Source organism: Pecten maximus, chromosome 15 (genome assembly GCF_902652985.1).
Source record: "Pecten maximus chromosome 15, xPecMax1.1, whole genome shotgun sequence".
Classification (NCBI taxonomy): domain Eukaryota; kingdom Metazoa; phylum Mollusca; class Bivalvia; order Pectinida; family Pectinidae; genus Pecten; species Pecten maximus.
Window position 1 is genome coordinate 6,369,228 of NC_047029.1, and position 12,451 is coordinate 6,381,678.

General features: G+C 35.6%; 1 protein-coding gene across 2 annotated transcripts; it reads right to left on the reverse strand.

The window, feature by feature from the left end:
* Positions 1-1,133: 1,133 nt before the first annotated feature.
* On the reverse strand, positions 1,134-11,169 carry LOC117343664 (angiopoietin-related protein 6-like). 2 transcript variants are annotated; one of them, XM_033906121.1, is made up of 6 exons: positions 9,593-11,169; positions 8,603-8,664; positions 7,739-7,800; positions 7,176-7,272; positions 3,523-3,687; positions 1,134-1,674 (listed from the first exon to the last, which is right to left on the reverse strand). In XM_033906121.1, exons 1-6 carry the CDS (start codon positions 9,616-9,618, stop codon positions 1,418-1,420), a joined length of 669 nt encoding a protein of 222 aa, XP_033762012.1. In that variant the 5' UTR covers positions 9,619-11,169; the 3' UTR covers positions 1,134-1,417. The 2 variants fall into 2 exon arrangements, with proteins under 2 accessions (XP_033762012.1, XP_033762011.1); XM_033906120.1 differs by having other exon boundaries at positions 8,603-11,169.
* Positions 11,170-12,451: the final 1,282 nt, after the last annotated feature.

Genomic DNA, 12,451 nt, shown 5'->3' on the forward strand with positions numbered 1-12,451 from the left:
GTAATTCCTTTAAATCGCTACTTGTCATAAAGTTTTGAATGGATTTGAACCCAATTTGGTCAGAAACATCCTTGGGGGGAAGCAAACAGATTTTGAATAACGGGTGACTCTGGCCCCCGATGGGGCCCTATAGGGGATATAGAGGTAATTCCTTTAAATCGCTACTAGTCATTAAGTTATGAATGGATTTTTACCCAATTTGGTCAGAAACATCTTTGGGGAAGGGAAACAGATTTTGCATTAATGATGACTTTGACCCCCAAGGGGCCAAATGGGCAGGGCCCCATAGGGAACTAAACGTAATTCATTTAAATCGCTACTAGTCATAAAGTGATGAATGCATGTTCTAAAAACAATTCTTGAGGTCTTTCAGACACTTTAGAGAGTCTGGACTTCGTTATTTCTTTAAAGCAGTTGGGATCCCCACACTATAACTATATATAGCATTGTTTGAGATTGACAAATAAAACAAAGTGAACATGAACATTATTTTGACATTTGGTCATATCCAACTAGGTGAGCGATATAGGCCCCATGGGCCTCTTGTTATGTAGGAGAATAGTTTTTTGGATTATTTTTTTTGCTAGGTGAGTGTGAGCCGTCTTCGTCTATCGGTAGGTCTATTATTGTTTTTTTCTCAATGTAGATTAGGTATGCTTTTAGTGTTTGTTTTTGTAGTTCTAATTCTGTTGGTTTGTATTTCTGTATTTTCATGTTTGATTTTGCTTCCCATGTTTATTTGTTTATATTTTCTTTTTAGTTTTACACATGTTCCATAGATAGTCTACTGTTTTGTTAGTTTGTTCGTTAATTTTTGTTTTTAGAGGTGTGAGATCGTGTCTGATGTTGTTCCAGTTATCTTTGTTGTAGAGGTATATGATTCCGGGTTCTTTTCCATTCTAAACGTCAAACTCAGTGTAGAGTATGTCATGGTCAGATTTTATTACATCCGATTTTGACCCGAAACATGTCCATTCATCTTAAGAACAGCTTTTCTATTGTGGTAGAATAAATGACTGAAATGAAAACAATATGTTTTTCTGAATGATAACGGTTCAATTCAGCACGGCATACTTTGTGTTTAACGTCATTGCTGTATCTAAACGGATGCATTAAAACAAAACAAAACCGAAAACGGTGTAAATGAATAATTTAATGAAAAAAGAGACATCTGACAATCTATATACTCAACAGATCATATATTATATCAAATGGACATCCATTTGTAACATCCAGTTCGTGACATCATCCAGTTCGTGACATCATGGAGTCCGTGGTATCGATACATTGCATGTTGCCATCCCTTCTTTAACCGCTACAGGGATGTTACCGTATGGTGATATCTAGTATTGATATGTCCATAGTCATTAACACAAAACAGGGGTGCATTCAAAGTAAAACCAAAAGTCTTTATGATTTACGGCAAGCGACTCATCATCATCATTGTTTTCCCCAGTGGCATGAACCTGTTTGAAAAAGTATGCCAAACAATAGCAACACGTTCATTTAGTCCAGGGTCTGGTTTCATAGGACCGTTTATGTTACAGGAAGTGCAGCGATCGTACCAGTATCCAGATTTAAATGCATCAGCGCAGGAATTGTGGGTAAGGTCATTGTCATTATCCTTTGTTGAGAACATCATCTGATTATGTCCTTTCGTACCAAGGCAATCTCCTGTTGAAGACAAATTAAAAAAAACAATACAATGGTAAAAATGTTTTATCTTTTAAAAACATTACAAACAACTGCTTAACATAACGACACTGATAGATACTACACCTGGACGCATGCGTCCTGTCTACATAATGCCCAGGAATTATTACCATAGACGGACGCCATAATATCTAATTAGGAATTCTCCTAATTTATGTAAAAGAGGGTTAATGAAGCCTAGGCTAGAAACCATTACCTTCAACATAGTGGCACACGTTCAAATAAAGGTCAAACGGTATAATGATAAGAAATAATACTTTAAAATAATAGTGATATTCATGTTATATAATGTAGTGCCAATTTCAAGTGGAGATTTTACGGATGACCTTGACCTCGGCTGTTATATATCATTGTTATGTATAGCGGCAAACGTGTGTGACGTCTGTGGTGCCATGAAAATACAAATAGTGGCTTTGGTTGATATACATTTATATCAATTAATACAAGTTATTTTTATACATGGTTTACAGGAAATATTTAACCACTGAACCAAGTCCCAACGATCACTTCATGTTTGAAACTAGGCCTCTACTGGATGGAGACGAAGGACGGGCGGAGAGAAAACACGAAGAGGACGTACATTTAATTTTACAGAGTAATTGGCCATACGTAAGTTCCTACACACTTTACAGAAATCAGTAAATCTTGTTAAGATGTATTGTTAGTTTAATATTGTAATTTTTGTCTGATAACGACTTACCATAATACTCGATCTACAAATCATCAAAATGCAACATTTTTTGCAGTTTTAGAAATTTTGTGAGAACATATTTCACAGAATAACAATCTTTTGAAGTGATCGTTCAGAGAGAATGCAATGTTATAGTGTATCTTTTTTTTTTTTTTGCGTTTTTAGAATATCTTATTGGAAAATATGTCCTAACTTGACCCTGACAGAAACTGCACCGAGGTGGCTTATATTTGTAAGTATTTATCATTTTCGATTCCCAATGAATAATCTTCGAGAAATTGAAAATTAAAGTTTGTGGCGCAATATTTCAACAAGTCAAAACAGAATATTTTTATGTTTTACGTAACGTCAATCTTACAAAGGTTTCCAAGAAATATCACGAAACATTGAATCCAAATGAAGAATTAATTTTGGTACTTTAGGCTTACAATGTGGACACAACCACTATGCATAAGCACCTACACTGTCAACCGCATAATATATATTTAGCTTGTCGCTGTATTATTATATCACTTAACACTTTATTTTTATTTATTCATTTTTTACTATAATTTTTCTTTTAATTTATTCTATTTTTTTATTATTTTTTTTTCTGTATTATAATCTTTTTTAATTAATGACAATTTATCTAACTTTGTTAAATTTAAATTATGCACTATGGAGATAATAACTTGGTTATAACTATGTATCATCAATATATACTGTTATGTCTATTTCATTTGGATTTTCAGTAAGGAGTTGTTCTAAAGAAGTTATCTTCTTTTTATTAAGCTTTCATACACCCATTCACTGATGTGGGAATATACTGTTATCGCTATTCACAACTGTATACTGTAGACGTGGGACATTTACGCGAGGGTGAAATTAAGTCTTTTTGATCGCGAAAATATCCCTCATGTGTATTATTTTGATGTCAATTTCCGTAATCGCGAAATATAAACGAAGGTGAATCGAACGCGAAAATTATCCCCACGAGTATAGTTTACATATTGAAATCGCGAAATTAACACCCCGCGAAAATAACCATGTTTACAGTTTAACTATGAAATATTGCCTCATACAATTCGGAACCTTTTGTGTTCAAGCTTGACATAATGCCACTTCAATGTTTTACTTACCGGCGGTTCCGCTGTATTCACTGACGTCCAGGCGGTACTTGTCACTTTCTGAGGCGATGGTGAAGCTATCGTACTGAGCGTATTTCAGGACGCCTGTCCATGACTCTAACAAAACCAGCAAGGAGTGAGGGCTACTAGATGTAACCTGATGCATAGTCTCTAGTCCTAGAAGAAAGAAACTATCGATATTACTGTATGAAGTAATCACCTGAATATATTTATCTGGTATAAAGTGTACTTCTAGCGATTGTTAATATTCAATCTAGTTTACCACGTGACAATTTTAAAGACTACCCTACAGTTTATCCTTCATAGGATATATTTGATAATTTAATTGACTAATTGTTGTCTGTATTTATATGACGTACGTTGACTAATTGTTGTCTATATATATAAGACGTATGTCGACACATAGTTCTCTGTATATATAAAACGTATGTTAACACATTGTTGTTTGTATATATATGACGTACGTTGATACATTGTTGTCTGTATATATAAAGACGCATGTTGACACATAGTTGTCTGTATATATAAGACGCATGTTGACACATAGTTCTCTGTATATATAAAAGACGTATGTCGACACATAGTTCTCTGTATATATAAAAGACGTATGTCGACACATAGTTGTCTGTATATATAAGACGTATGTTGACTCATTGTTGTCTGTATTTATATGACGTACGTTGACTCATTGTTGTCTGTAAATATATGACGTATGTTGATACATTGTTGTCTGTATATATATGACGTATGTTGACTCATTATTGTCTGTATATATAAGACGTATGTTGACTCATTGTTGTCTGTATATATATGACGTATGTTGACTCATTATTGTCTGTATATATATGACGTATGTTGACACATTGTTGTCTGTATATATATGACGTATGTTGACTCATTGTTGTCTGTATATATAAGACGTTTGTTGACTCATTGTTGTCTGTATATATATGACGTACGTTGACTAATTGTTGTCTATATATATAAGACGTATGTCGACACATAGTTCTCTGTATATATAAAACGTATGTTAACACATTGTTGTTTGTATATATATGACGTACGTTGATACATTGTTGTCTGTATATATAAAGACGCATGTTGACACATAGTTGTCTGTATATATAAGACGCATGTTGACACATAGTTCTCTGTATATATAAAAGACGTATGTCGACACATAGTTCTCTGTATATATAAAAGACGTATGTCGACACATAGTTGTCTGTATATATAAGACGTATGTTGACTCATTGTTGTCTGTATTTATATGACGTACGTTGACTCATTGTTGTCTGTAAATATATGACGTATGTTGATACATTGTTGTCTGTATATATATGACGTATGTTGACTCATTATTGTCTGTATATATAAGACGTATGTTGACTCATTGTTGTCTGTATATATATGACGTATGTTGACTCATTATTGTCTGTATATATATGACGTATGTTGACACATTGTTGTCTGTATATATATGACGTATGTTGACTCATTGTTGTCTGTATATATAAGACGTTTGTTGACTCATTGTTGTCTGTATATATATGACGTACGTTGACTCATTATTGTCTGTATATATAAAGACGCATGTTGACACATAGTTGTCTGTATATATAAGACGTATGTTTACTCATTGTTGTCTGTATATATATGACGTATGTTGTCATATTGTCTGTATATATATGACGTACGCTGACTCATTGTTGTCTGTATATATATATGACGTATATTGACTCATTGTTGTCGGTATATATATGACCTACGTTGACTCATTATTGTCTGTATATATATATGACGTATGTTGACACATTGTTGTCTGTATATATAAGACGTATGTTGACACACCATTCTGTATATATAAGACGTTTCTTGACACATCCTTATCTGTATATATATGACGTATGTTGACTCATTATTATCGGTATATATATAGACGTATGTTGACACATTATTGTCTGTATATATATGACGTGTGTTGACACATTATTGTCTATATACAGTGGCGTAGGAAGTCGTCAAAAAGTGGGGGGGCAAAATTTTTTTTAACCTTAAATTTTACGCACTAAACAAATCGTATGCCATCTCCGCAAAATTAGGCAATAATTATCATTTCAACATCCCATGATAATTTAGATAATTTATGTAGTACAAAATAAGTTATTTACGCAAATCATGAATCACCAGGCCCGGCCAGGATTTTCGAAAGAGCAGGTGGTCCAGTAATTTAGTAATACTGCTCGCGATTTTTTTTCCTTTTTTTTTTTTTTTTTACGAGGGGTCTGAGGGGCCGCCCAGCGGGTCCAGGGCAGCGCCCTTATAGGGGGTTCAAGGGGGTCTAAGCCCTTCGCCGAAAATGAATATAGCACATTTCCAATAATTCGGAATCAGGCGCGGATCCAGGAGTTTTCGAAAGGGGGGTCCAGTAATTAAGTGATCATGCGAGCGCCGTAGGCGCGAGCCGATTTTTTTCCCCTTTTTGCGAGAGGTCTGGGGGCCGCCCAGCGGGTCCCAGGGTGGCGAGGGCCCCCTGTGGATCTGCAATCGAAAGGGGGGGGGGGCAGTAATTTAGTGATAAAGCGAGCGCCGTAGGCGCGAGACGAATTTTTTTTTTGTATTTCCTCGTACCTGTCGGTAATTAGTATCACTCCATTCACGTTAAAACCGCGCATTTTTATTCATGTTGTGTTTCTGTCTTGTTCTCATTATGAACTCAATTAACTTCAACAATTATCATCAACTTATTGAATCTATGTGATGAAGTTAAGCAAAATTTCGTATTAAGATATAAATATTGACTTACCAGGCTATTGCAGACGACCGACACACAGGTCTGAGGATTGATATACTAGTATAAAGGTCGGAATGTTCCGGATGTACAAGATACAGTTTTTATCGTTGCCTTCAAGAAAACATTATCGGTTCGAAAATATACAGATATTTATCGAAATGAATATATAAATTCGTGTTTTTTCCCCTTTTTTAGATTTTGGATGTCAAAAAGTGGGGGGGGGGGGGGGGGGGGGGGGGGGGGGGGGGGGGGGGGCAAAAAGATATGTTTGCCCCCCCACTGAAAAAAGTGGGGGGGGGGCAATTGCCCCCCCTGCCCCCCGCTTCCTACGCCACTGCTATATATATATATGACGTGTGTTGACACATTGTTGTCGGTATATATATATGACGTATGTTGACACATTGTTGTCTGTATATATAAGACTATGTTGACACATTATTGTCTGTATATGTAAGAAGTATGTGGACACATTATTGTCTATATATATATATGACGTGTGTTGACACATTGTTGTCGGTATATATATATGACGTGTGTTGACACATTATTGTCTATATATATATAAGACGTTTGTTGACTCATTATTGTTTGTTTATATATGACGTATGTTGACACATTCTTGTCGGTATATATATGACGTACGCTGACTCATTGTTGTCTGTATATACAGACGTATGTTGACTCATTATTGTCTGTATATACAATAAAGACGTGTTGACACATTGTTGTCTGTATATATATGACGTATGTCGACACATTGTTATCTATATATATATAAGACGTATACTGACGCATTGTTTTCTATGAATAACATGTGTTCAATTAACGTTTAAATATTTTATCATACCTATCCAGTATTCCCCTGTGGTATTACCAAATCCATTCTTGTACATCTCCCAGTTCTGATTCATTGACAAAGATCCATCAAATCTTTTTTGAATAACCTGTTGATACAAGTTTATATGTCAAGACGAATTTAGTGATTTCATTGTACATGTAATGAATTAATAACGAAATCATAGGTTATCCCCAAATTGGTAAAGTGATGGCAAATTGTTAACAAAATACTGTAATGTTCCGCAAAATTATGTTGTGTTTTAGGCATTATTGCAATAAACTTTAAAATATTTGAAGACATATAACAAAGGTGAAAGTGAAACAATCCGTTACTACTTAAAATATCTACTAATTAATGTGGAGAAAATTTCTCCTTCTGTCTTGTACAATGTATTTTGTTTAATCATGTTGACACAATCTCAAAGGAAAAAATATTCAAAAACCAAGAGGTGGTTTGATGCCTACCATGACATTGTGTTCTCCTAAGTCTGCATACTGTCGTCGGAGCGTGTATCAATCAAAACATGATAAAAAGTCTTCTCTGTATCATTTCGTTACACAGGAGTTACCTACCGTCCAGATTCTGTCGTTGAAAGTAAAGGTCTGAGCCAGTCTCCTATATTTAGTGGATTCCCCTGCGATGATAGAATTGTTATGAAATATAGTTTATTGTATTCTAAAAATACTTTCAATAGATTACTTTAAACGTATCAATTTTGGCTCACTCAATTTTTAGTGCATTACCAGGTTTTGACAGATTGACAGTGATAAATTACCCCGAAAAGCGCTGAAATATGATTATCGTTAAAATACGTACGTTTACAGTATACGACATTCTGAACTCTTTATAACAAGACATTTATACATTAATATACCATCCATAGAACAATGTAAAAAAAAAACCAGTATGCCCTCTTTAAAACTAATAGCATTTTAGTGAATGTATTTGTAACCGAAACTAAGATATATAAACACAGAATCATTTACCGACATGTCAATGTGGATTAAGTTTGATAATATATGAAATTGTTTGTTTTTTTCAACTAGAAAAAGTGCTCTCTTCTGAAAGTAGTTATTTCTTGTACAATATATTACACCAAATGCATTGCTTTGTATAACAAAAAAACAAACATCATCATCAACAACAACAAAACAATCTGCTCGCTTCTGAAAGAGTTCAGGGTAAAATATGCATATTTGGGTGACTTAGAATAATTCGATGCTACATCTTACCACAAAGTAACTCCATAGAACTGTTAGCATCTACAGCAAATCATTGGTGATTTGAAGATACTACATGTCCAAACAAACAATTTTTGTATATAACATGACTATTTTTGTGCAATTGTTTTAGATATCTATTCGTGTTAGAAATTCAACATTATTATGCTATACAGCTGATCCTAAGAAGATAGAAATGTATGCTCGATAATATACCTTCTGCTCTCTTTTGAAAGTAGGTATATCCATCGGTGGGACGATCCGGAGTCAGGATGTGCCTTGAAGAATAAAACTTGCATGATTTTTGCTGCTGATTGTATGCAAATGACGCACAGTCTTCGTTTTCGCAAAGTTTCGCACATTTAGGGAGCTTGTCAACACCAACGGTGTGTCCTAACAATGATGTGTCATTACTAGCGCCGTTTAAAATGGCATAATAGGACATTCCTTGTACAGCAACAACCATAAAAGCGATAAGAAATGAATATGGTATGGTTACTAGTGACATACTTAGAGTTACGGACACGTCCAGCTACCAACCGGTACTATGGTGTCTCAGAGTAGACCAGGGACTTATATACTGGTTATAATCACCCATGTGTATGAACCTGAATTAGTCTTGTTGACATGCCGAAGTATATAATATGTATCGATACACTGTATATCGCTAAATAATGTAAAATACGGGGTCCTTTTGATATTTGTGTGGTTCAACCCGGCAATAACCATCTTGAATTGGTTTGATACTTTTCCATACCCATTAAACGTAAAATTAGACTCCTGGGTATATAAAATATCTCCACAGATAAGTTGTAGCGTTCCTTTGGGTCAATTAAATTTTAGTAATTAATAAAGGAAAATGGTGGATCATTAAGTGGAATGTATTGTGACTTTGAAACCAAAGGTTGATACTATTGTAGAAGTTTGTGACACTTGTTGTCATTGATGGGAGCTGACGTCGACCAATATCAACATTATTTTGTCTTATTGATTTAGACCTAAGTAAACAAGCCGATGGTAATATAATGGCCCGTATTTGATAAATGAGTAAAAATTCATTATAGACTCCTACTGCAAGAAACAGGCAGAAAGCTGATGACTTATAAGATGATTTACTCTAAGGTTAAAAAAAATGGAGCAAAAGTCGCACAAGTTAGTAAGACGTTCCAAGTTTGCCAAAATTAAAGAATAAGCACCATGCTATACCATTGTACCGGCCTTCTAGCGCTCATCAGTGATGTCCAGGAACGAAAGTGTAAAAAGCCAGAAGGAATATCGGAGAAATCAATCAAACCTACAACTATAAGAAGGGAGGGGGAAAGTCTCACATATACATGTATTAAATAAATTTATTTCATTTCAAAATAGTTTTTTCAATCAAACATTTGAAATAATTTACATACAATATTTCATAATAGAGATAGAATCTAAAAATAAAAATGGATTGGACAACAGGCTAAGCCTATACAGGTCCTTTCCGTCAAAAATACATTGATAACAAGTGTCACTATGTATTTTAATAACGGCACACCTTGGGGACTAAAATGTGACATAAAAGGAGTGTACAAAACGCACGTGTATAACAATGTCAGTCATGGATGCAGTATATGTCAAATAATGAATATTATCAAATTATTGACTTGTTTACGTTCATACAATTAACAGAGATTTCCTTCGGCTTCCGCCTTCGGGTAATATAACCTCTCTCGGGTTAAACATCCTGGTATTAACCTTCACAAAACCAATAACTTTTTTTATATATGAAACGTTACCTATAATGTTATTTTGAAATAAAAAGTCTGAACGTACCAAAGGAAATAATTTAGATTCGCAATATTCATATCTATTTGAAATATTCCACCTCTAATAAAATTCAAACCCAATAAAATACTAGTGTCAATTGGAATCAGCTGTTAGTTCTTCATTGTAGGGCAGATTTCGGAATTACAATACATCCTAAGGATGCCCAGACATTTACTTTGCAATGTAACAGTTAATAACACAGATCAAACATTTCATTTATTTAATTAGTACAGTATGATTTCAATTAGGACATGTTCAACAAAATCATAAATGGTGCAAAAAGTTAATAAATATGTCACTAAAGGCGACAAGTCGAATAGCTTGGTTATAATCAATACAACATTCGTATACTTTTCATTGTAAAAAATGATATATTTATTGCGTTTTTAGCATTGAAATATCGAAACCTTTAACTTATAAAAGTGCTGATATTTTTCACTAGTGAAAAAATATCACTTTTTCTGATTTCACCAATCAGAATACTGCTTACAAACAACAATGGGTAAAACTAAATTTTGCGTATAGCTCTCCGTCATGTTATATGACGTCATTATGCAAGATACAATGCATAATGTCACGATTTGGCGTACTTATGTAAGCCATTGGCAAGGGGACCGAAATGAATTCTGCGTTGGAGTAAAAGCCGAAAAGTACCGTAATAGCCGAAAAGGACTTGTGAAGTAGGTATATATTTATGTTTAGCGACATATTCTACTATGTTACAAAAGAATGAACACAAAAAACTTACCTTTGTTACCGGGAGCTCATGATCAGCTTTTATTCAAAGGGGGGTAGGTCACAAAAAATATTTGTCAGATAAAAAGAAAGTAGCCTCTCCCGACTATGACCCGTCCCACGACTAAATATCCTTGATGTATTTTTAACAAGAGGCCCATGGGGCCTGTATCGCTCACCTGGTTGGATTACACCAAATGTCAAAATAATGTTCATATTCAATTTGTTTTATTTGTAAATCTCAAACAATGCTTTATATGGAATTACCTCTATTTCCCCCCCCCCCCCCCCCCCCCCCCCCCCCCCCCCGGGCCCCTCTGGGGTCAGAGCCACCATTTATGCAAAATCTGTTTCCCTTCCCCCAAGGATGTTTCTGACCAAATTGGATTCAAATCCATTCATAACAAGTAGTGATTTAAAGGAATTACCTCTATTTCCCCTATTGGGCCACGCCCCTTTGGCCCCTTTGGGGTCAGAGCCACCATTTATGCAAAATCTGTTCCCCTTCCCCCAAGAATCTTTCTGACCAAATTGGGTTCAAATCCATTCATAACTTTATGACTAGTAGCAATTTAAAGGAATTACCTCTATTTCCCCTATTGGACCCCGCCCCGTTGGCCCCTCCGGGGTCAGAGCCACCATTTATGCAAAATCTGTTCCCCTTTTCCCAAGGATGTTTCTGACCAAATTGGGTTAAAATCCATTCATAACTTTATGACTAGTAGCGATTTAAAGGAATTACCTCTATTTCCCCTATTGGGCCCCACCCCTTTGGCCCCTCGGGGGTCAGACTCACCATTTATGCAAAATCTGTTCCCCTTCCCCCAACGATGTTTCTGACTAAATTGGGTTCAAATCCATTCATAACTTTATGACTAGTAGCGATTTAAAGGAATCACCTCTATTTCCCCTATTGGGCCCCGCCCCTTTGGCCCGTCGGGGGTCAGAGGCACCATTTATGCAAAATCTGTTCCCCTTCCCCCAAGGATGTTTCTGACCAAATTGGGTTCAAATCCATTCATAACTTAATAACTAGTAGCGATTTAAAGGAATAACCTCTATTTCCCCTATTGGGCCCAGCCCCTTTGGCCCCTCGGGGGTTAGAGTCACCATTTATGCAAAATCTGTTCCCCTTCCCCCAAGGATCTTTCTGACCAAATTGGGTTCAAATCCATTCATAACTTTATGACAAGTAGCGATCTAAAGGAATTACCTCTATTTCCCCTATTGGGCCCCGCCCCTTTGGCCCCTCGGGGGTAAGAGTCACCATTTTTGCAAAATCTGTTCCCCTTCCCCCAAGGATGTTTCTGACCAAATTGGGTTCAAATCCATTCATAACTTTATGACTAGTAGCGATTTAAAGGAATTACCTCTATTTCCCCTATTGGGCCCCGCCCCTTTGGCCCCTCGGGGGTCAGAGTCACCATTTATGCAAAATCTGTTTCCCTTCCCCCAAGGATGTTCCTAGCCAAATTTGAACAAAATCCAGTAAGAACTTTTTGACTAGTAGCGATTTGTAGCAAATGT

What these genes read in the sequence shown, in the direction of transcription:
- LOC117343664 (XM_033906120.1), bottom strand. Translation starts at nt 8,894, where the DNA reads ATGTCACTAGTAACCATACCATATTCATTTCTTATCGCTTTTATGGTT. An exon ending in TCAACGACAGAATCTGGACG is followed by an intron (nt 7,273 to 7,738) that starts GTAGGTAACTCC and finishes TTGTATCAACAG; the next exon opens with GTTATTCAAAAAAGATTTGA. An exon ending in TGAATACAGCGGAACCGCCG is followed by an intron (nt 1,675 to 3,522) that starts GTAAGTAAAACA and finishes TGTCTTCAACAG; the next exon opens with GAGATTGCCTTGGTACGAAA.